Here is a 22,071-nt window from a genome sequence, read left to right as displayed (position 1 = left end):
GTGGAAGTTCGGCCTTTTCTTCTCTGCTATAATAAGTCACCCAGTGGTCTTTACCTGAAAATCTAAATAGGCTATTCTTGTGTCTGTGGAGTTGGTGAGATGTGATTGCAAGCTCTTGGGGATTAAGTCACAGGCTGGTGCAATATGTTGCTTACCTGCTTCTCTTCCCTCACTGACTGCATCTCAGCTGGTGGATAGGTGATGCCAGCTAGCCATGCATGCTGCTGGTGGGCTGCCACAGGGCTGCTGGCTGCTTTGTGCTGCTCCTTCTGTGCTCCGCTTTCTCACTGTTTCCTGCATAGAGTTCCCACACTTGTGTTTAGAGGGCATGCAATTTATATGCTATGTGATCTAGAAAGTATTATTTCTCTAATTTTCTGTCTGATTCATTGGTCTGATTTTTGCACTGCTTTCATCTGTTAGTTTTTACAGAAGCCATCTGACTGCCAGATACGGTGTTTTCCCTCATCCTAAAAAGTATTTTATATACTGCTTTATATCAGGGTTTATCAGAGGGTCCCAAAGCTTACTATCATGATCCCTGGTGACACATGAAAGGTTTTAACACAGAGAAACTAAAGAAATGACTTGTTCTAAATCACCCAGCAAGTTGGTGACTTACCTAGATGCATTCTGATATCCTGACTAAGTCACATAGCACCATGAAATACAGATTTCAGATCTATCCTACTCAAGAATGCAATTTCTGCATGGGAATATTGGGACAACTTGCAGTGTAATTTAACATCCTGGCCCAGCAGAGGGCTGAAATATGGCTGAGGCACTGCCCACATGCTAGGCATGGCATGAGTTGAAGGAGATCTATGAAATGAAAAATCTTGGCACGTTATTATGCTTATATACACCAACAAATTGCAACCAAGGTTGGTGAAGGCAGTTCTCAGCATAAGAGCCCTGGATGGGTGAGGGATGGGCTGCAGAGCAGATAAGCCTTGGTTGTCTAAAGGAGATCTCTTCCAGCCATCGCTTTAGGGGTTGCTCAAGATAGCGTAACTCCTAGAATTCTAAAAGTTATCTAGAAATGTTGGTCCTATTCTGGCTTTTCCAGAAGACCAAAAGGTGTGGGAACTCTGGGGGAAAGAACTACATAAGGCTCCCAGCCCACCTAATCTGGATGATTTTCTTGCTTTAAAATTTTTTTTAAGTAGTAGGGAGATATCTGATTTCCTCCTTTGCTTCCTCCTGTCTCTAGTTCTTTCCCTCAAATCCTTCCATTTTATCAGTAAAATAGGAGAAATCTTTCAGCACTGGTCCCTCCTTCAAAACTGATTAACAAGAAGGAAGCATGCAAGCCTTTCCTTCCTGCATTTCTGAGCATCTTTTCCAATCTTCCGGAGGAGAAGGAAAACTCATTATCCACTTCCCATTGTCCCCCTAAGCCCTCGCCACTTAGAGGGAAGTATAAAATCACTGCAAAGGCTGCCACAGCCCACAGTTTTCCTGAGGGCTCTCTTAGCCAGGGCCCAGCCACGCAGCACCTTCTGCTGCCAAGAACCTCGGCCTCTGGGTCCAGGGAGAGCTTGAGCCACAAGACAGTGAACTCTTGAGGGGTTTTCATCTAGCAAACTTCCTCTGTCCTTGAAGCCTTTAAAGAGATAAATGGGATGGCAGGTTTCCTAGACGCTTGAGGTTGTGAGTCATCCGGTTCTCCTGTACAAAGCAGAGAGACAGTCAACACTGTCTCCGTTATCTTGGTTCTCACTGCCAGGAAGCCCAGGAGGACCACAGAGAGGCTGGCACTGTGCAGGACTCAGGCTCGAGCTCAAGGTTGAGGGTCAGGTGCCCACAGGGGTCTGCAAGTGGGGCGAGAGCAAGTGTACCATTTGCTTGGTGAGGTACACGTTTAATATACAGCCCAGGAAGCACTGGGATTCCACTGTGTCTCTTAACCTTAGGGGCCCATTCAAATATTTTACTCCTCATGTCAGAATAAATGATTATCAGGTAGGTATAAAGCTACACACACACACACACACACACACACACACACACACACGGGTAATTTCAGTAAAATCAACTGGGGCAGCAAATAAGTCTGAAAGTTACCTATTCCAGGGAGCCATTACCTGCAGATTGGCTTCATGCAGTTCTGGGAGGAGTCCTCTGGGAACAATGAGACAAGAGAGATGAAACACAGCTTAATCAGGCTCGACATGGGGAAAGGACAGAGCTGCTACATACTCCACCCCACTCAGCCCCAAGTGGTAGTCGGCACCATCTCTGAGTCTGTGGGGATGGACTGGAGGAAGGAGCCTAGGAACAGAGGTGTTCTGCAGTGCTTGTACTACTAAGAGTGATTTGAGTTAGTTCATCAAGTTGATTCGCACTAAGATTGCTAGAAGTGCGGTCCGGCCCATCTCCCAAGCCTGTTGCAATGCACGGCTCCTTCCGAACACCGTGTCCACAGAGGGAGCTCCTAGCAGGCCGAGGCAGGATACAACTAACTCCTCAAGGATTCCCCCAGCAAGAGTGAGTTTATGGGCACCTCCTGCAAAGGAGCAGGACCCACCTGGCAGCCGGGAGCCTGGAGGGACTGCAGTGCCAGGCCCCCCACTAGGACACTGCATGCTCTTCACATTGGCAGCTCTGATTTCCTCTAAGATTATTGCACAGAAGACCTCCAGCAATGTCTACTTAGATGTCCCTCTTTCTGGAGCATGGCTTTGTAAGAGAATGCAATTTCCATGCTTTCAGAGGCAAGATTCCCTTTTGCAGAGAAATGTGGTATGAAGATCTGGAAACAGGTTGTCTGACCCACTTTGCTCTTTGTCTCTTTCCTTCTGTTTATCTTTTTCTTTGCAACTCACAAATCCTTGGCCCTTCACTCTTTAGTGCCCGTCTCTGTGTCTCGCACCTTCGCCTTCAGCAGAGGGGACTCTCTGGCAGGCTCCCCAGGTAAACATGCATGGGTGTCTCGGGTCTCCATTGGTCCATTGGGGTTTGCAAGAGGACTTTGGTCTCGGTCACTGTCCCACATGACAGCTAGTCTCTCCAGCAGCCACTCCCTTGACCAAGGCATAACATGGTAAACAAAATGGCACTTGCACACACAGCAAAGGCATTGCTGGTTCAACAGGGAATTTAGCGCCCAGGGCTGTAACTATGTACGTACATGGTGAAATGGTGGCGTGAGTGATGGTGCAAGTTCTTCATCATCATTTGTCTGACTACAGAATGGAGGACTGAAGCATGTGGCCAGAGAAAAATAGGAAGCCACAATGATGACTTATCTTCCACCTGTCCTTCTACATGGTCTCTGCTTAGTAATGTCTTCTAGTAATGCTACTACTTGGTGACCATATTCTCCCTGTCTCTTCTCATATAAAGGATGATGTATGTAAAAAATTCAAAACAACTTTTCATTGGGTTTAACCTCTTATTAATTACAAAGAGGTTTCAGGTTTTCTTTTTAATCAGGTAAAGGTGATCCTGTAGAGTACCTCGAGGTGTGAGTAGAATGCAGTGCTTCTGAACAGTCAATGAACTGTTTGTATTGCTTTCATCTCTAGGTGTGGGTCTCTAGGGTCATAGAGCAAACCAAGAAGTTATTTGTTAACAGTAAAATTTGTCCTGAAATTAGAACACAATCCAATTTCCCTTTACCTGTCTCCTTATCAGAGTGCTTTGGTAGTGCTTCTGAGATGCACCCCCCCACACACACACTGCCATTTCCTCAGTCATCAAGAATCCAGTTGTGTTCCATGGTCTATATATAGGACCTTCACATTCAAAAAGGCTATTTCATGAGACCAAGATTTTATATTGATTTCTGCTTTCTTCCAAGTCACATTTTTCTACCAAAAAGCCATCTGGCTCCCATGTTTGTCTGTGCAAAATTAACTACTTTCTCAAATTTCACCAAAATTTTCTCTCACTTGGTGATTTTCCACCAAGAAATGAGTTCTCTTGCTCTGTGAGAGTTCATGCCTTCCTGATGAACACAGGACCGTAGTCAAGGTGAGTTGCCAGTCCGGAGCCCTCCCCGGCCACTGGGCCACTCCTACTGGTCTACAAGTGGCCACGTTATGTGCCTTCAAGTTCCTTACTGCAGGGATCTTGGTGAATGAATGAGTGCCATGATATCTCCGCAGAAAGAGGAGAGGCAAATCTTTCAAAAGCTTTTCAATCAAAAGGATCAAAGCTGGGGCGTATTTTCCTTTTTAATTAGCCCTCCTCCAGTAACCAGCAACTTCGTTACTTGCAACTTCCCAGTGAAAGGTTCATTCTAGTTCGCCAGTACGTGTTGTAATGGTAACCCAGTGTCAGACAGAGATTAAGGTGACTCATTCCTGCTCTGCAGCCCCACCCCCCTCCCAGGAGGTGCGAGACTTCCAATCCAACACTGCTGGTGCCTGGTGTTTAATCTTCCTCCACCCCATTTTCCACCTGGGTGTTTTACCCAACAGGAAAGAGGTGAGCTATCAGGAGGTGAGAACAAGGTCAGTGCATTTGCACCCTTGGTTTACCTCTGCGAAGTGGAGGGGGACAGGCCCCGCAGGAGAAAACTCCAGGTGGGGATGGATGCTTTCTTCTGCAGCTCCCTCCTCCCTGCTTCTTTTGTCTGGTCTTTCACAATAGCTGGTAGCCAAGCTTTCGCGGACACCGGGTGACACCCACAGGACCTCTGCTGTGGTGTTTCCACTCTCACTCCTGCTTCTGCTCCATCACCACCAGCGGAGGCCTCAGTTGTAGCATTTTTGTGGAAAATAAGCCTCTGGCCCCATATTTGATTTATGACCCAGAAAAATTAATCAACATGTATTATATCTTATCCCCATCTTACCCGGGGAAAAAGAAGAAGTGCTAGCAATTCAGAAAGTCTTTAAAGTTAAAAAGAGCTCGTTTCTTTGATTTACTCCCACAACCACCTGGGGAGGTGCTTTGCATCCATCTCAGGCCAGGTGGGTTCACCATCGGTTTGGGAAGCTTAAAAGAGAACCCTTTAAAGGGTTCTTTGGGGCCCTTAGCATCATCCCCACAGGTTTTTTAATAGTACGCAGGGGAAACAAGCCAGCAGGGAGACAGCCACTCGCGCCGCCTGTGAATGTTTACACGCTTTTCTCTGGGCTTCCTCTTGTAGCCATTGCTCATCCCCTCACAGCCCTTCCACCGTGACTGTCTCTGGGTAAGGCCGCCCTAGATCCCCTCCCTCCTTGCACATGGGCACGCCCACACTCAGGTGTCCACAGGCAGGCACACATGCCCCGCACCCACATGCCTTTTATGTTAACAAGATCAAGGCCGCAGGTGATAGCCCCAGAGACCAATGGCATAAAGCCTGACCATTTCACTTACCCTCCAGGAGGTGGCCAGGAATTATTTTGGGGAAACCAAAGGCAAAGAAACAGGCTCTGAAAAACTAACCTCTTGGTATATAGTAAGAGCAGAGGGACAGGAAGGCAAGCCAACCTCTCAGGTCCTGCTCTGTGACCTGGGCTTCGCTGCCCCTCGAACGTAAGCGCCTTGTGCCCCCTAGAGGGCCGTGACTGGTTTGCATTTTGAAAGCAGCCATGCTGTTGGGACGGTGCTCGCAGTGGGTTGAAGCCCGTGGTCCCTGCACCAAATATTGCACCATTATCCAGCGGGAGTTTCCTTCTGTTTGCACCTTAGTTTGATTTTAATTTTTTTTTTAAAGAGGCATGTAATTTTATTTATGATTTATTTATTTGTTTTGTTTATACAAGCACTGGGTACAGTCAGAAGCGCGGGAGGGTGAGAGAATTCACCAGAGCCAGAGCGGGGAGCAGAGCAGGCAGAAGGACCGAAGTACGCCATGTGGGACCCTCCTCTGGTGGCCGGGGAGCAGCCGGGGATCGAACCAGTCCCGCAGAGGTCGCGGGTAGCTTCGCAACCCAGCGCTCAACCGCTGCGCCACCGGGGAGGCCCTGCACCTTAGTTTGAAATGAGAAGAGCTGAGTGGTTTGTGGGCTACCTCTGGAGTGTGGGGCAACTAGGTAGCTTTGCAGATGCTTTCATTTAAGAGCGAAGCTTGTGATGAGCCACTGAGAGAAAGGACACAGTCACACTGCGGTCAGCGCGCCCTCTCTCCAGATTGCTCCCTTCTTTCTTCCCCCAAGGGTGGAGGTGATTTCACCTTCCCCATGACATTCTGAGTTCCAAAAGCAGAGGCAAGAGCCGGGTGGGGAGCAAGGCTTCTTTCTCAATACCCCGTTGTTAATGTGCTTTGAGATGGGAGAGGATGGTGTTTTCTCCCGGAATATACAGGAGTCCCTGAAAATAATCCTTTTACTTTGTGAAGTGTGGTAAGTGGAAATATTCCTTTGGGCTGGCTCTGGCGTAGTAAACATTTGGGAACCATTAAAGCCCCATGTAACGTGAGCAAGTGCATCTGGGCTCCGAGCTTGGGCTGATTTGCAGGGTTCACATTGTAGCTTTGACGAAGAGCCTGTGGCATTTGTTTGTCTGATGTTGAATGTTACTCCAGAATGATGAATTTTAATCATCCTGGCTTGTAACTTTCCTAAGCCTGTGTAGTCAACGCTCCGCCCCCCACCCCCGTCCAGTTTGGAGGACACAGATGGCCAGAGGTGCAGTGGTCATGGCCAAATGGACTTTCCCCTTGTCCCTCACTAATGCTCCAAAAAAATGTGAAGGGCCGCTCAGCCAGCTTCACCCTCAAATCCCCAGACTGAATAGGAGAGTGGGGTATTTTTTCATATGTGGGTCCTTATCTGGGGTATGGGTGCCCCCAGCCAAGCCAGAGTTCCAGAGCTGCGGGCCTCAGCACAGAGTGAAAGGAATCCACCCAGCCCCAGCAGTGGTATAAAATACTCTTCTGCCCCCCTCTCCCACCCCACCCCCGATCTTACCCCAGTGTCTTCTCACCCACCCCCAGTAACCCCAACTTGCCCTCTAGGACAGACATCTCTTACAGGCTGACCTCCTGCAGACAGCAGGCACGAGGGCCACCACCCTTCTCCACAGCAGTAGGGGTCTAGAGCAGAAACCCTGCACCCCGCCACCCATTCTCCCCAGGGCCAGCATAAGAGTGTGATGTGGGAGCAAGAGTGGGCATGGGTCATGTCAGCCGCTTGGCTGCTCCCCAGTTAAGGGCTTGGGGGTCGGTTTTGTGCATCACTGTAGAGTCTGTGTCCTCTTACACCTCTTTGCACTGTAGAATTTTCCTCCTTGCTTCACTCCCCCAAGCTGTGCCTCCACGATCTTAGGAAATGCCAAGGGGAATTATACAACTTGAACTAGTTTGCCATGCTGCAGGAACACTCGTCTGTTACTGATTTCTTCTCTTTTTTTTATTAAAAGCATTTCCAGTCCCCTTGCTCGGAAACCTCAGAGTGTATGTGCACAATTACCAAAATGCAGAGTCATCAGCGCCCTACCTCTTGAGGAATGTCAGGCTCGGGGACATGGGAACCGTGGTCTTGCGAACACCCGGATGAGCAGGGGCTTTCTTTGTCATGAAATGGGGGAGCATTTTCCTTTCAAAAATTGCTTTTATAGACCCAACCCTTATAAGACAGTTGTACCTCTTGGTGTTGGGAATCTTTGGGGATTTTATGGCTAAACATCCAATAACATGGTTTTCACTTAAAAAAAAAACAAAACAAAAAGCCATGTTTCTCCTCTCAGCACAGCACTGATGTCACTTGTGTTTGCTATTAGAGTCCCTGGGAGTGACAGCAGAGCGTCAGGTATGTGCTGGATGCCAGTGAGGGTGAGAGCTTTGGGGGGACTGGAAGGACCCATTGTCTCCCTACCAACAGGGAGCAGGAGTGACTTAATGGGTGCAGGAGTGGTTTAATGGGTGAGGTACGGCTCTTTCCCTGTCCCCCTTCTGAGCAAATCTCGAGTAATGACACAAAGGATGGGGATGTGAAACCGCACGTCTTGTGGGGTGTGTGGAGCACAAGTCCAGCCAGGCAAAGGGGAGGTTGATCACGGTGCAGTGCTTACTTCTCAGGGTAACTGAAACTGTAGGCTCTGCTCACACTCCCCTTGTTCCAAACTGAGCTGAGGTCAAGGCCACCAGGTTGAAATGTTTCCCAGGCTGCAGTCACACTTCAGAGAAGCTGCGGGGGAGGGGATAGGAGTCCCTGAGAGGAAACCAAACAGGGAAGCAGGGGTCAGGTCATGGGGAGGCTTTGGGGCCCCAGCAAGGCCTGTAGATTTTATATAGATTCAATAAGGAGGCTGTTTTGTAGTTTTAAAATGTGCTTGTGGGTGCAAGTGAGAAGTGAGAACAGGTTATAAGATTCTACGTGAGGAGACAAGACTGTGGTCTGGGCAAGGGAGACAGTCTCTGGGACTCACGTGGTGACAGAGCTGGAGGCAGCTCTGTGTCCAGTAAAGTGAAGAGGAATTGACGTGGATCTTTGGAGTAGCAGGAGTGACGTGACTCCCGAACTTCTGTTTAAGTAACAGCCTGTCTGTGAACGATACTTACTGACAAGGGGAAGCCTGGAAGAGGGATCCTTAGTTCTGTAATCCTCTCAAGACTGATGATGAGGATGATGATGGTACCAGTGAGGAAATGAGCCAATCTATTGCTATTTTAATCTTCCTACAAGTTGGAGTGCCAGATGATGATAACAGCCTGGCAGCTAAACAAATTAACGATGCATTCCAAATAGATGCTGATCATATCTTCACGTGATCTTAGCCAAAAGACCGAGAAGCGATGATGCTGATCATATCTTTTGACTGATGGCAGCATGATCTCAAGACAACTAAATTCCCAAGGTTCTGCCCCACGAGAACAAGGTGCAATCTCTGAAAAATTGGTCTCTTCACTTGAGCCCCTGAACTAAACCTATGTTATGAAAGACTAATGCTTCACACCTGCACCCTACCCAACCTGGCCCCTTTCTTGGCAGGACATGCAGAGTGGAGCTTTGCTGTCTCAGTGAGGGGAGAGTCACCTTTAGGACCCCTCTTCTGTCCATCCTGGGGTGGCTAGTTCACCTCATCCTTCTTGAAACCAAGTGACATCTTAACTGAACTTTCCCAAAAAGCCTGTCTTAAAAATGTATAAAGAACCTCGCTGAGCATTTAGCAGGTCTTTGACTGACACCGGCAGCTTATTCTAGGTCCCCCCTAGGCCTATGTAGGTGTAGACCCACTCTCTAGAGATCCCCTTTTTGGCCCAGTCCTGCCCCTCTCTCTGGTGTGAGAACTTCACAGGGCCAAAGAAATGTGCTCACATCAAGCCTGTGTTCATCCTTCTGAACCCCATTTCCAATCTCAGGAATTTCCCACCCACCAGCCCTGGGAGGAAGCAGGTCCCGCCAGAGGCTGGCCCTTCCCCACAGCCCTGTTTCTGACACAAAACTCTACAGTCAGACTGACCTGCCTTCCAGGTGGTTTTCAAGAACAAAGTTGGAACATACTTTAACAGTGTATTGGTGTGCTGTAATATTTATCCGTGGGGTCTGTCAGCCGCTTTTTGTGCTCTTGTCCTGGGCCCACTGATGGCGGGCAGGCTTGAGTTATTCCCACTAAAGTGCCCCGCCACAGTGAGGACTGGTTGTCTGGGCTGTGACAGAGTTTGTGAGGGCAAACCTAAGGCCTTGCCTTTCCAAAAGGTTTGTGCATGGAGTTTATGTAAAATTCCATTCATGGTGGCCCTGGGGCAGCAAACCACACTCACAGTGCACCCTCATCTACTGGACTTAACCCAAGAGCAGGACCCAGAAGCCATGGGCCCTTCCGCCCACCTCTCCCTAGTGGAGAGGCCAAGGAGCAGGAGGCTGAGCGGGAGTAGAACCACCATTCCGGTCTTGGGTATTATTAGCACCTCAACCTCAGCCAGGAGCGGGGCTGGGCTCTGATGGGGGCGAGAGCCTGTCCCTCTGAGAGTCCTCAGTCAACAACCTCTCTCTTCTCTCCTCCTCTCTCCCTGCCCCCTCTCTGTCTCCTTCTCCCTCCTCATCTCTTGCAGTAAACCGGTCCCCTTCTCGATGCAGCGGCTTGAACCGCTCAGAATCCCCAAACCGTGAGCGCAGCGATTTTGGGGGGAGCAACACCCAGCTGTGCAGCAGCAGCAACAACCTCTACACGCCTGACTACTCAGTGCACATCCTCAGCGACGTGCAGTTTGTGAAGGTAAGGTGTGTGGGGGGGCACAGTCATGAGAGCCTTCCTAGCTGGAGAGGCCCAGTGTACTTACCTTACTACTGTCTACTGCTTGTCACTCTTTTAAGATCTCCTAGTGCCTGGTTTTTCGCGTGGGGACAGTAAGGCACAAAGCAATAGGGAATTAGCTGGCCTGAGACAAGTAACCGAGCAGGACTGTTTCCTTTGGATTCTCTACCATTGGCACCAGGTGGATTTTGTCCTTTGTCCCCAAGGTAAATTTGCAGTGACAAATGAACTGAAGGGATAGGAGAAACCCTATCATGACTTTCCCTAACGATAGTATATTTTCACACCTTGAGATGTAAAGCCTAAAACAACTCAGCCAGCACGCTGTAATGACTGCTACACTCCCTGGACATGACTGAGCTGTTTGAAGAGAACACTTTGCAATGGAGTGAAGCAAGGCAGCCAAGTCCTTCGCCTTGTGCTTAAAGTGCTGTTTCTTCATACTCCTCACTGAACCCAGCATTGCACAGAAACCTGTTAAGATGGCCTCCTTTCTTTTAACTTGATAACTTGTTTTGCTTGTTTGCTCTAATTTTGATTTATTCTTTGTTTGCTAGCATTCCGCAAACCCTAATGCACGTGAGCCTGAGGTCTGGGGAGACCCCCATTTGTCCAAGTCCAGTGAACCCCACAGTGGGTTCTCCTGGTGACCTGTGGCAATTGCAGACAGGGTGACCAGAGGTGTATTGAAATCCAAAAGATGGAGAAGAGTTTTCCTTTGTCCAGAACACATGCCCTGATTACTTGAGCTCGCTGGCTCTCACTGTTCCAAAACTTAGGCACCCTGAGCTAAAACTGCCATCAGCTGATAAATATCACCATGGAGAGTTATCCACAGGGAAGGGCCCAGTCTGCGGTGGGCTGGGCAGATAACTGTTTGAGGGGTGATCTGTGCAATGCACTTCACTCCTCCTATGTCTGAGCTGGCTGCTGGTCTCACAAACACCCTCTGAGGTGCATGGCTGCTGTTCCCATTTATGGATAAAGAAGTTGGGGCTTGAGGAGCTCACATGGCTCATAAGTGGCAGAGCCAAGTTCCCAAGTTGAGTCTCTGTCTCCAGAGGCCAAGCCCTAAAATCCCCCGGTTTTAAGAAGAGTTGTGGGAAATCAGAACTGAAGCAGCCTGGGGGAGCAACCTGAGGAACTGCCTAGCCATGCTCACAGGTGTGCTTGCCCGTGGACAGTTAGCACGTCTAATGTGACAGTCGAGGTAAAGCTCAGAGATCTGCAGCCCGGGATTTGCCTCCCTCTTGCTTCTAGCCCTAAAGCCTTCCCACTGCAGACCTTCTTCAGAAGTGGATGTAAGAAAAAATGAGAGTAAGGAAACTCGACTATGCTAACTCGTATTGCTTTGTAGTACTCGTCACATGGTTAGTGGGAAAAATAAATTGAAAGTCACAACATGAGTAAATAAGTATCAACAAACATTTCCTAGGTGCCTTCTCTGGGCTTGGCACTGTGTAGGCATTGGCAAGATACCATGTTGAGCAAGACAGCACACTCCTGTCTTTCTAGAGCTTCCATGCTAATAGGGAGAGAGAAGTGGCAAGCCAGTAAGCATATAGTAGCCTCGGGCATTTTGGGTCCTGATAATAACAACCGAGGAATAAGCAGGGTCCTGGGACAAACAGCAACTGAGCAGAGGAGGCCAGGAGATTGCTTTACAAATGATCATTTCTGAGAAAAGGACATTTTGCTGAGACCTGAACACGGAGGTGGAGAGAATGTTCAAGATGGAAACAACAGAGGCAGGAATGAGCTTGGTGTTCAAGGATCTGAGTGCTGGTGCTTGGAGAGCAAGGACAAAGGCGGAGAGGAGAGGGAGTGTCTGCCGCTGTTACCTGGCAGCCTGAGGCCAGAGTAAGAAATTTGGATTCTATTTTAAGTGCATTGGAATTTTGGTTAAGTTTCCTTCTCGGATCTTCCCATGTGTCTTAATCCATTTGGGCTACTGTAACGAATTACCACAGACTGGGTAACTAACAAAACTTCTCACAGTTCTGAGAGCGGGAAATTCAAGATCCGGGTGCTGACAGGTCTAGAGTCGGTGAAGACCCATTTCCTGGTTTGCAAATAAGTGTCTTTCCTTGTTTCCTCACGGGCAGGGAGAGGGAGCGAGGAAGCAAGCACTCTTCTTGTAAGGGCACTAGTCCCATTCATGAGGGCTCCACCCTCAAGACCTCATCACCACCCCAAAAAGCCTCACCTCCAAATGCCATCACATTGGTGGTTAGGATTTCAACATGTGGTTTTGGGGAACACAAGCAGGCAGCCCATAACACCATTTCTATCTAAGTTCAGAAAACCCATAAGAGGATTTGCCTTGCTGCTTTGTGTAGAAACATGAACAAGATTTTGAGGATCATGTTTAATGAGCAAGTGTAGTGTTCCAGAATTTTCTGAACCATTGATGCATAAGTTGGAGAGCATTTTCAGAAGATGGGCTTAGCAATGCCCCAGGGAGAAATGTATCAAGAGGAATACCTGGTGATACATTTGCAAGGATTTTCTTAAAACTTACAGATGGTTTCATATACACCCTAGAACACAGGGAAAGGGAACATTATATGAAAGCAAGGCACATGGGAGAGAAGTCTCTTTCCATGGAGAACCCCAAATCTGAGGTCAGTTCCCAGGTAATGTCCTATTGCTCAGGCCAGAGGACCTTGAGGTAACTGGGACAGCTGAGTAGAACAGAACACGGCCCTCTTGTTCACCTAGAGATTGTGAAATTAAGAAGACTAAATGTCAAAAGTAGAAGTTCTGGGGAAGGTAGGAAACCATTTGTTATTCAAAAACTTCTTTAATCTTGTGACTCCCGTCTCTGAAAAGCTTTCACTGTAATGGGTAGTTCTATCGAAGGAAACTTTATAGGTTCGAGTTCCTGTTTTAACACAGTGTTTTATTTTGATTTTGTTTTTTTTTTCTTTCTTTTTTTTTTTTAATGTAAGTTAAGATGGTGCCTTAGAAAAAGATGAAAATTCCCTCCTTCTGACTGTTAGGGCCATTGTCAAAGGCTGCTCTTTCATTCACCACCCCCACCTGTTCCCACCCGCCTTTTAACATGAAAAGAGTTTTGGAGGAAGCAAAAGAGAAGATTGTGTAATGGGGTGTTTTCATGGCTGAGACTCCTGTGACTGGCTGCAGGAAGATTTTGCAAGGGGTTTTCATGTCCAAAAGACTAAAGTTCCAGAACTATTTAAGTCCAGAAGTAACATGACTTTAAGATACATTACACAATTAGATAGAAAAGTGTGTTTAATGATTATCTGGGAAAGAGTAAAACCATGACTAATCATAGTTAAAAACTTATGAAGTATCACATAATCCTTATGAATACTTTTTGAAATATGTCTTGTAAATATCATTATTAAATTTAGAATATATGGCAGAAGTCTTATAGTCTGGATAGCATAACAATGTCCACCAGGAGGTGGAATCCCTACATTGCACAATTGTGTTGTGAGGATAAACATCCTAAAATGATAAGAGACATCACAGTGTCAGAAAGGTTATCTTTGGACACATCCGATGCTAAGTCAAAATATACAAAAGGATCCCCTTACCTTTTGTAAATTTCAAGATAATCACATCTCTATTTCCTCTATAATTCAGAAGATGCCTGGGCTCTTAGCTGGCCAACATATAAGAGAAGAAAGACAATTTGAACACAAGCTTTCACTAAGAAATGACTATATCTCCAGTGAACCAATTGATAAGCGTATGTTGAGCATTAGCAATGGTGTTAGGCACCAGGAGCTACACTAAACACATATCAAACCTATCATCTGCCTTTTGAAGAGCTTTAGTTAAATGACAGTGACCAATTCAGGCAGTATCTGATTACAAAATTGCGTGGCACTTATTTTAAGCACTATACTGGCTAGAGCATATACTGGAACTTGAAGAATTAGGAAAGAGTAAGAGGAAAGTTAAGGCAGTGCTATGGGGGGACACACTGATCAGTAGGGTGTAGAAAGCATGAGACGTCTGGTGGCTGTGTGCCGGCAAGCAGTTGGCATACCGCAGGACACCACGGAAGGCTGAATTATCAAAACTGGGAAGAGCATTTAGGTTGATCTATTAGATCATCTCTGTCAGTACAGTAGCCACTGGCTACATGTTAAGCACATGAAGTGTGGCTTGTCCAAATTTGTGCAGTGTAAGTATAAGCCACATATTGGATTTAACAGTACAAAAAGGAATGTACAATTCATCATTAATAATCTTTACTAACTGATGATGGCATGTTGAAGTGGAATTATCTGGGCTATGTTGGGTGAAATGAATTTGATTATTAAAAATCATTTCACTTGTTTTTATGTTTTTTTAAATATGACCACTGGAGAGTTTTCAGTTGTCTATGTGACTCACATTCCATTTCTACTGCACGGTGCTGTGCGAGGTAGAAAGAAGGTCCCTTGCATTGCTGAACAGAGAAAGGAATGGACACAAGTGAGGCTTGAATCTAGACCTGCAGCTGGGAGAGCTTGCTTCCCTGGAGACTTTTCTAGACGGGTCCCTTGTCAACAATTTCCTTTAAGTCAACACATTGACATAGCAGCAGTTTATAATTTTTTAAATTAAGCTTTTAAAAGGAAGCAATGTGAAAGCAAGGCTGAGAGACACGTCATGAAGGGTCTTTCCTTGTATACAAACACCCACCATCAGGGAAGACCCTCTGCCAGCTTTGCCCCATTCCTGTACCTGTACCTTATTCCAGTAATTGTCCCCCCAACCCCCCTCCACACACACACACTCATACACACACTCACTGGGCCTTGCTTCTTCCCGCTCATGTTACAATGGGGCTGTAATTGTCTGACTCTTCTTTTTAACACCATTGGCAAGTGGTTATTTAACATCTGTGTGAATGCCTCCAGTGACTCAGAACCTATAAGCTCAGAACCTATGAGGAAGGAATACATTTACTTGGCACTGTTGCCAGCAGCAGTGCTTTATTCCCACCTCACCCTTTCCTTCAAACCATGCACAGAAAGAGCTGGCATTCGATCCTCCATTCCAAGCTGCAGGAAGGGCAGACCACAGCTTCTCGAGAACAAAGGGAGCGTGGTACAGCTCACCGCCGGTACAACCCGGACCCAACTCCCAAAAATAAATAAGTTAGATAAAATAGAGCACTTGGCAACACTCCTGAGAGACTTTTAGCTTGGGGCCCATAGCCAATGACCAACTGATGGGAGCCCTGAGCCCAGAAATCCATTTCAGAGTCAAACCTGAAAGGGCCCTTTCTTTCTCCCTCCCTCCTATTGCTTCACTCAAGAGCTCATCTTTTTGTTTTTTCCATTGTCCCTACTCAGAAAGTCCTTCTTCCCCTGCTTTCTCGTTAGTATTATTTCCTGAGTGAAGGATTTGTTTTCCCAAGACCTAGTGTTGCTCTCACACATCATTGATTCAGATGTCACGTTCCCTTGCTGAGGGGCATACAAATGAGCCTGTTTTCACTGGAAGCAAGATTCGAAGAACCCATCTGTGACATAGCCCCAGAGGACAGGTAACAAAGAAACTTTCCCATTTTCCAGAGAAACATTTGATCTTGCCTGGAATGACTGACTGAGTCTGGCTGAGTCTAACTCTCTAGACGCCTTCCCTTGTGGGCAAAGTTTGATAGATGGGGCCAGTCACTTCTAGTGTGACTCTCATGGTCTGAGGAGACAGCCGGGAGACTTGTGTGGGAATACCCAGGAGCGTGAGCTCACGTCCAGTGATGGCCAGCCCTGCTTTGAAATGCCCAGGCTGTCAAACCTCTGCCTCAGGTTCCAGACAGGAAGGCCTGGGGCAGCAGAGTTTCCCTCATGGCGTCCCCACTGGCTGACCCAGCAGGAAGAGGACGTTGTGGGCAACACCCCTGCTAACTGGAGATGCCGTCCATCTTCCCTGGGTTTCAGGAAAAGGCTTGGCTCCTCCAGGTATACCCAAAGAGTCCAGAGCCAATACAAATGATTGTAGGAACACCGGTATCAAACAAGCAAAGAGTCCCCCCATTGTTTCCCAACTGCTGGGCTCGTACAGCTTGGGTAAGGCCCTCAGTTATGGATCCTGGACTGTCGAGGCCAGGTATTCCCATTGCACCCTGCTTCTGAGCTTGGGAAGATTGGCCACTCCAGGGAGGACTCCACCAGCTCCTCCTGAGCTTCTGCCCCTCTGCCTCTTCCTTCCAGATCACGCGGCAACAGTACCAGAATGCGCTCACTGCCTGCCACATGGACAGCTCGCCCCAGTCCCCTGACATGGAGGCCTTCACTGACGGAGACTCCACCAAGGCCCCCACTATCCGGGGCACACCCCAGACCCCCAAGGATGACCCTGTCGTTGCCCTCCTGAACAGCAGGAACAGCCTGCCGTGTAAGTCAGGAGGGCCGCCCCTCCGGGAAGGCAGCCCTGCTTCCTCAGCCCTGCCCATAACTGCTTGGAGCTGTGCAAGAGAGGTAACGCACCCACTGTCCTCCCCAGGCAGCCACTCGGATGGGCTGAGAAGCCCTGGCGAGGTTGTGTACCTGCGGATGGAGGAGTTGGCCTTTACCCAGGAGGAGATGGCAGACTTCGAGGAGCAGGACACGCAGCAGCTCTCACTGTCTCCCACCACTGTGCCCACGAGAGCAGGTGGGGCTGCTCCCTGGGAGGCTGGGGGAGGGGGCTCTCCAGAGAGCAAGGAAGGTCATCTCCATGGGCACTGTGATGGCCCGGGGGGAGCCTGGTGAGGGGGCCCTGGGGCCCGAGCCCCCCTGTGACTCTCCCCACCTCCTTACACCAACAGGGAAGGACACTGACATCTACTGAGCAGCCTCCGTGAATCAAGCACATCTTAAATTGTTCTTCCCAGGATGACAGTATATGGGGCAGTGTTAGGAGCTAGGTTTACCCCTGTATTCAGAGCCCGGCACCATCTTTTAGGAGCTGTACAATTTTAGACCAGTTACTTCAACCCAAGACTTAGTTTCCTGGTCTTAATAGACATGCTTCCTTCTTTTGAGCCATGTAACTCATGGGGATTAGCTCATAAAGTAGCTCTAAACATAAATGAGATAACACAGGAGGATACACCACAGAGCTTAGGACCCTGCTTTCTAAACAACGCGTAGTTATTACTAGCCCTACTGTACAGTTTAGGGAATGAAAGGGAACAAATTAGGACAGGAGCAGCCTTCGCTCTTACTAACAGGGCTCTCGTTCCCTCCCTTTGGGCCCCAGAGATGAAAGAGAATCTGTAGGACTCATCCTGAGCTCTGACATCTCCCAGGATCCCACCAGTCTTAAGAGCCCCTGGGCTTGTCTTGCTAAGATATATTTCCCCAAGTGTTCAGCAGCCCCCTGTAGCACCCTGCAGGCTAGCAGTTGCCCCACCCAACTCCCAGACCTGCCCCAGTCCACGGGACCCTTCAAGTCTGGGACAATGACCTGACATGTATTCATAGATTGTTTTGGGGGCTAACTCAGAAAATCCAGGGCATAAACCAATCACCATTCTAGGTCTTGAAATTAGAACTGATGTTCTTCTCCCCACTCCCCCAACACTAAATTCAGTAAGTAGCTAAAGCATGTAGCACAAAAAAAAAATGTCAAAGAAATAAGGCTGGAGGAGATGGGCCAGTCTCTGGGATGATAGTCCAGCCTCCAGGGCTGGCATCAAGAGCCCTCAGGCCTAGAGGAAAGTGCCTCGCCCAAGTGCATATACTGCATTAGAAGTGGGCTCGGCCTCCTGGCTCTGGGTCAGGGCTGTCCCCATGATGCCACTTGACCTCCCCAGTGAGGTTTTATTGCTTGGCGGTCCAGTCCTGAGCCCCTTTACAGCTCTGAGTCCCCCACGGGGCTTGTTGGGAGAAGACAAGGCTTGTTCTCAATTGCTACTGATCCCTGTGAGTTTGCAGGGTCTGTGCAAATGCAGGGGGGAGACCTTCCCGCTTGCCCTCAAGTGTACTTTTTCCTCTGGTAAAGAGACTAAGTGGAGAACATCTTGTTCGCTTCTTTTCTCTCCTGCCAAACAGTGTTTAAATCATTAGATTCCTGCTCCTGTCCTGTCTCTGTCCATTTGTGGCACAGCTTACCCCTAGCTGATTATTAGAGCTGGCAGCAGCCCCGGCAACCCCCCTTGTTCCTGCTGCCATGCCCCCCCGCCCCCCCACTAGGAACTTTCACCTGCTGAGGAGCATCAACTGCAATCACCCTACCTTGATCCCTGGGTATTCAGGTTGAACAGACTTGAGTTCTTTTTCTTTCCTGTCTCTCAGCCTCAGATAGCGAATGTTGTAACATCAACCTGGACACAGAGACCAGCCCCTGCAGTAGCGACTTTGAAGAAACCGTGGGCAAGAAGCTGCTGAGAACCTTGAGTGAGTAGTTCTTTACCCAGGCAAAAGCTGCCCACTGGCTGGTTGGGACAAAAATCATGTTAAATTCTTACCCCTGGAGGGAGCGCCATTAGCTCCTTTAAGGAACCCTCATAAGGTACAATTGTGGAAACTCGTACTGGGATTGGGGCTTGTCCCACATCCTCGATAGTTTTGGGGTCAGTCTCAGTTGGTGGCTTTCGGGGACAGGAAAACTGCCCACAAGCCAAACCCTGACCACCCCCTCCCCAGCCTGTTCCTGTAAACAAGATCTACTGGATCATTTGTTATCTGTGGCCAGAATGGCAGAGTTGAGCGGTTGCAACAGGGATTGTGTGGTCTGCAAAATCTGTCACATTTACCATCTGGTCCTTTAAAGAAAGTATTTATGTCCAGGAGACTCTAAGAAAGGAAAGCAATATCCTCCATGGAAGGAAGCCGGTGACAGAGAAAACAAGGTTAAAAATACTCAGTCTCTAAAAACAACAGACCTGGGAACAGAGTGCCCTTCCATCCTGGGGGACAATTATGTAATGGCCCCCACCTGCCCGATGCACTGCTGGCACGTGGAGGCTCCTTGGAACAGCTCCCCGGCTCACGACATCAAAAACTGTGAGGGACCGATCCCCTTTCACAGGGTGTCGAGCTGTCACTGGGGCTGGGCCATCAGGGGACAGGGAGGGCATGACCCAGAGACATCGCTTGACCTTCACACAGCCCTCTCCAGCAGAACTCATTCCCTGGACACTCGCAGGGGGTGGTGGAGATGTCCCCTCAGGAGGAAGGTGTGTCCTAACCCTTCCAGATGTGAATATGCTGATCGCTTCCTGCCAGACTCTCAAGGGCCTTGTCTGCTGCCTCCTCTTTTGAAGAGCTCATGGACCAGCAGAGTGTGGACATGCCGCCAGTCTTATAAATCAATCCTTATAAACTCTTTTTCAGGTGGTCGAAAAAGGAAGAGGTCACCAGATGGAGAGAGAGCCTCTGAGGAGAACTCCAACTTAACGCCTCTGATCACATGACAAATGTCAACTAGGTGTGTGAGATCCAGATCTTTGGGGGAGGACCCACCCTCCCATCATCTGCTTCCCCCCACGGCCTCACACAGGTGACAGAGCACTATGCTTTCCTTACCACCTCTTCACCCCTAGCTGTCAGACGGGCAGATCTCCCCTCATTGCCTCCAGTTTGACTCAGAGCCTTGCCATGGCCATCATGGGAAGGAGGTACCTCCAATGAAACAATGAAAAAGGTCTTGTCCACAGCACAGTCTGGGACTGGAGAAGAAATGACTCCAAGCTAACACCACCACTCTGGGACCCAGTGTTCCGCTCTGGGCCCATCTTGTTCCTTGGGATCCCCTGATGCCATAGTTCATGCTTAGCTGAGCTCAGGATGCACCAACAGCCAGGCACAGAGGAGGCTGGAGTAGTAAGTGTGAAGGTTAGCTCAGGAGATGCACCATGAACTCCTCCAGAACTTTAGAGCAGTGACAGCCAGCCACGCTGGCATGTGACGTTATAGTACAGAAAGCCATCGGTGACTGGTTTCCTGTTAGATAAGGGTTCCAGCAGTCTGGGAAGTGTGTCTCAGCTGGAATGGAAAGAATGGGAGATGAAACCTCGAGTCACTGTTTTTCCCAGGGACACATGTTTTGACTCCCAATCAGCAATCAATCAATCTGCTCTGGAAGAGGAGGAGCAAGGAGCAGAGAGACCCAGTTGGGAGCCAAAGATGGAACTTCAGGTCTTAAGTGCAAAGCAAAGCAAAGCAAAAAAAAAAAAAAAAAAAACAACCTTAGGTGGAGAAATTCTAAGCTGTTAAAGCAGGTTTAAGCCATGACATACCAAAGAGTGCCCAGGTCAGCCGAGGAAGATGCAAGCTCTCGTGGGCTTCAGTGTGCACTATGCAGGAAGACTGAAATGCCACTCTTCTTTCTCATCCATTCCCTAGCCCTCCGCCCCGCTTACTCTGCCCCAGCAGGTCAGCCAAGTGTAGTTTATTCCAAGGATTTATCAGAACACTGGGTTTTCGCCTGTTGAGGCAGATGCAATTCCAAAATTGACCACCCAGTGGCAGAATAGCTGCACCTACGCTACTTAAGAATTCCATTCAGATCAGGAACCTTGCAGCCAGCCTTTGAGAAAATGTGAAAGTGTGGGTTGTCTTTAGGACATTCACTTCCCTTTCTGATCTACTTCCCATCCCCTCCATCAGGGATCCAGTGCTGCCTGCTGTATCTCCAAACCATTCCCAAACTTTCCCCTGGGCTGTACCATCCACACTTCCTTCCCCTACCCCCAAAACCATTACTCCCAGGCTCCCACACCCCATTCAACCAATAATCACTTGGGAAGAGGGAGACTAAAAATTCCTCTGGGTTATTTGCATCTGAAAAGCAAATGCTTACCCACAGGAACCTTTAACTCAGGGGTCATAATTTGGGGTCCATCACCCCAGAGGGTCCATTTGTTGGACTTGAGGGTCCATGAAACCCCTAACACTGTCAGAATTTAGTCTATGTGTCCTTATGCGTGTTTTCCAGAGGGCTAAAGCTTTCATAATATTCTCAAAGGTCTCAGACCCACAAAGTGTTTTTTTAGAAAAAAAAAAAAAACTATTTTAACTAGTGGATCTTTCAGCCCCAAATTTCTGCAATGCAGAGTGAGATGAATATTGAGCAGTTTAAGATAAAATTTTAATTACAAGTGGTCTTCTCAAGTGTCCATCAAATCAGTGGGGAAAACTGGTACCCAAGAAGTGGAAATTCTCAGAAGTTCTTGGCACTCCCAGTGTGGGATAGTGTAGCCTACGTAACTTCATCCTCTGCCCCCACCAAGCCAGAGCAGGTGTTGCAGACGGGAGGGCCACAGCACATGGATGCAGACATTCCAGCTGGAGATGCCTTTTCCAGCCATGTATTATTATTGACTTTATACTCCTTGCCTGACTCCACCTGAGGTTCAGCAGTGCATGACTTCTCGTAGATAACTCCACAGCCACCCCCCAGCCCCACACCTACTTTGTCTAGAAGGAAGAGGCAAAGCGGCAGCCCCGATGCTGGGGCCCAAGGCCCAAACCAGCCAACAGTGAGTTTCAAGCAAGAATTGCCATCATGCAGTCTTCTTGCCCAGCTGGCCACAGGCCTCAGGGGGGCCAGGCTTGTCTTCCTTTCATTACCCCTTAGATCACCAGGCCCAGGCCACTGCTGTTGCATCACATCCATCCCCTTGCAAAACCCCTAATGAGCCTGTCACCACTCCCTCCCTAATCCCGCCACCCCAATATTTTCTTCAGGTTAAAAATAAAAGGTTTAAAGAAAGAGGATTTTAAAACAAAGGATTTATGACGGTTCGATACATTGTAAATAATTTTTAAATAAAATGAAAATGCTTTTCCTGGAATGTGGCTCTGTCCCTTACAGCTGGAAGCTCCAAATTCTGAGTTCAGACTTGGCTTCATGGAAATGCAGATGGGAAGATTTACATGTGTTTTACCAGGGCCCACCTGCACGCCTTCCAGGTCAGGTGGGAGGCTGCCATTAGGTTACGGGAAAGCAGCGGTGCTCTGCTTTGGGAGGCCA

The 22,071-nt window shown here is 48.3% G+C and overlaps 2 protein-coding genes across 5 annotated transcripts in view; one reads left to right on the top strand and one right to left on the bottom strand.

The window, feature by feature from the left end:
• Positions 1-21,884, top strand: part of CNNM1 (cyclin and CBS domain divalent metal cation transport mediator 1) — a 51,026-nt gene extending 29,142 nt beyond the window's left edge. The window contains exons 7-12 of one of the 4 annotated variants that reach the window (XM_037496578.2): positions 2,854-2,916; positions 9,938-10,101; positions 16,323-16,506; positions 16,615-16,764; positions 18,390-18,491; positions 19,431-21,884. In XM_037496578.2, coding sequence (XP_037352475.1) covers positions 2,854-2,916; positions 9,938-10,101; positions 16,323-16,506; positions 16,615-16,764; positions 18,390-18,491; positions 19,431-19,510 — 743 coding nt within the window. In that variant the 3' untranslated portion in view covers positions 19,511-21,884. The remainder of the gene's footprint in view (positions 1-2,853; positions 2,917-9,937; positions 10,102-16,322; positions 16,507-16,614; positions 16,765-18,389; positions 18,492-19,430) is intronic. The other 3 variants (XM_037496580.2, XM_037496581.2, XM_037496582.2) reach the window with 3 other exon arrangements.
• Positions 7,729-22,071, bottom strand: part of GOT1 (glutamic-oxaloacetic transaminase 1) — a 38,139-nt gene continuing 23,796 nt past the window's right edge. Inside the window, exon 9 of the mRNA XM_054689985.1 lies at positions 7,729-8,093. Coding sequence (XP_054545960.1) covers positions 8,017-8,093 — 77 coding nt within the window. The 3' untranslated portion in view covers positions 7,729-8,016. The remainder of the gene's footprint in view (positions 8,094-22,071) is intronic.

This window comes from Talpa occidentalis, unplaced genomic scaffold, assembly GCF_014898055.3.
Source record: "Talpa occidentalis isolate TD23 unplaced genomic scaffold, MPIMG_talOcc4v2.1 talOcc4.8, whole genome shotgun sequence".
NCBI lineage: Eukaryota > Metazoa > Chordata > Mammalia > Eulipotyphla > Talpidae > Talpa > Talpa occidentalis.
This window is presented reverse-complemented; position numbering and strand designations above follow the sequence as displayed.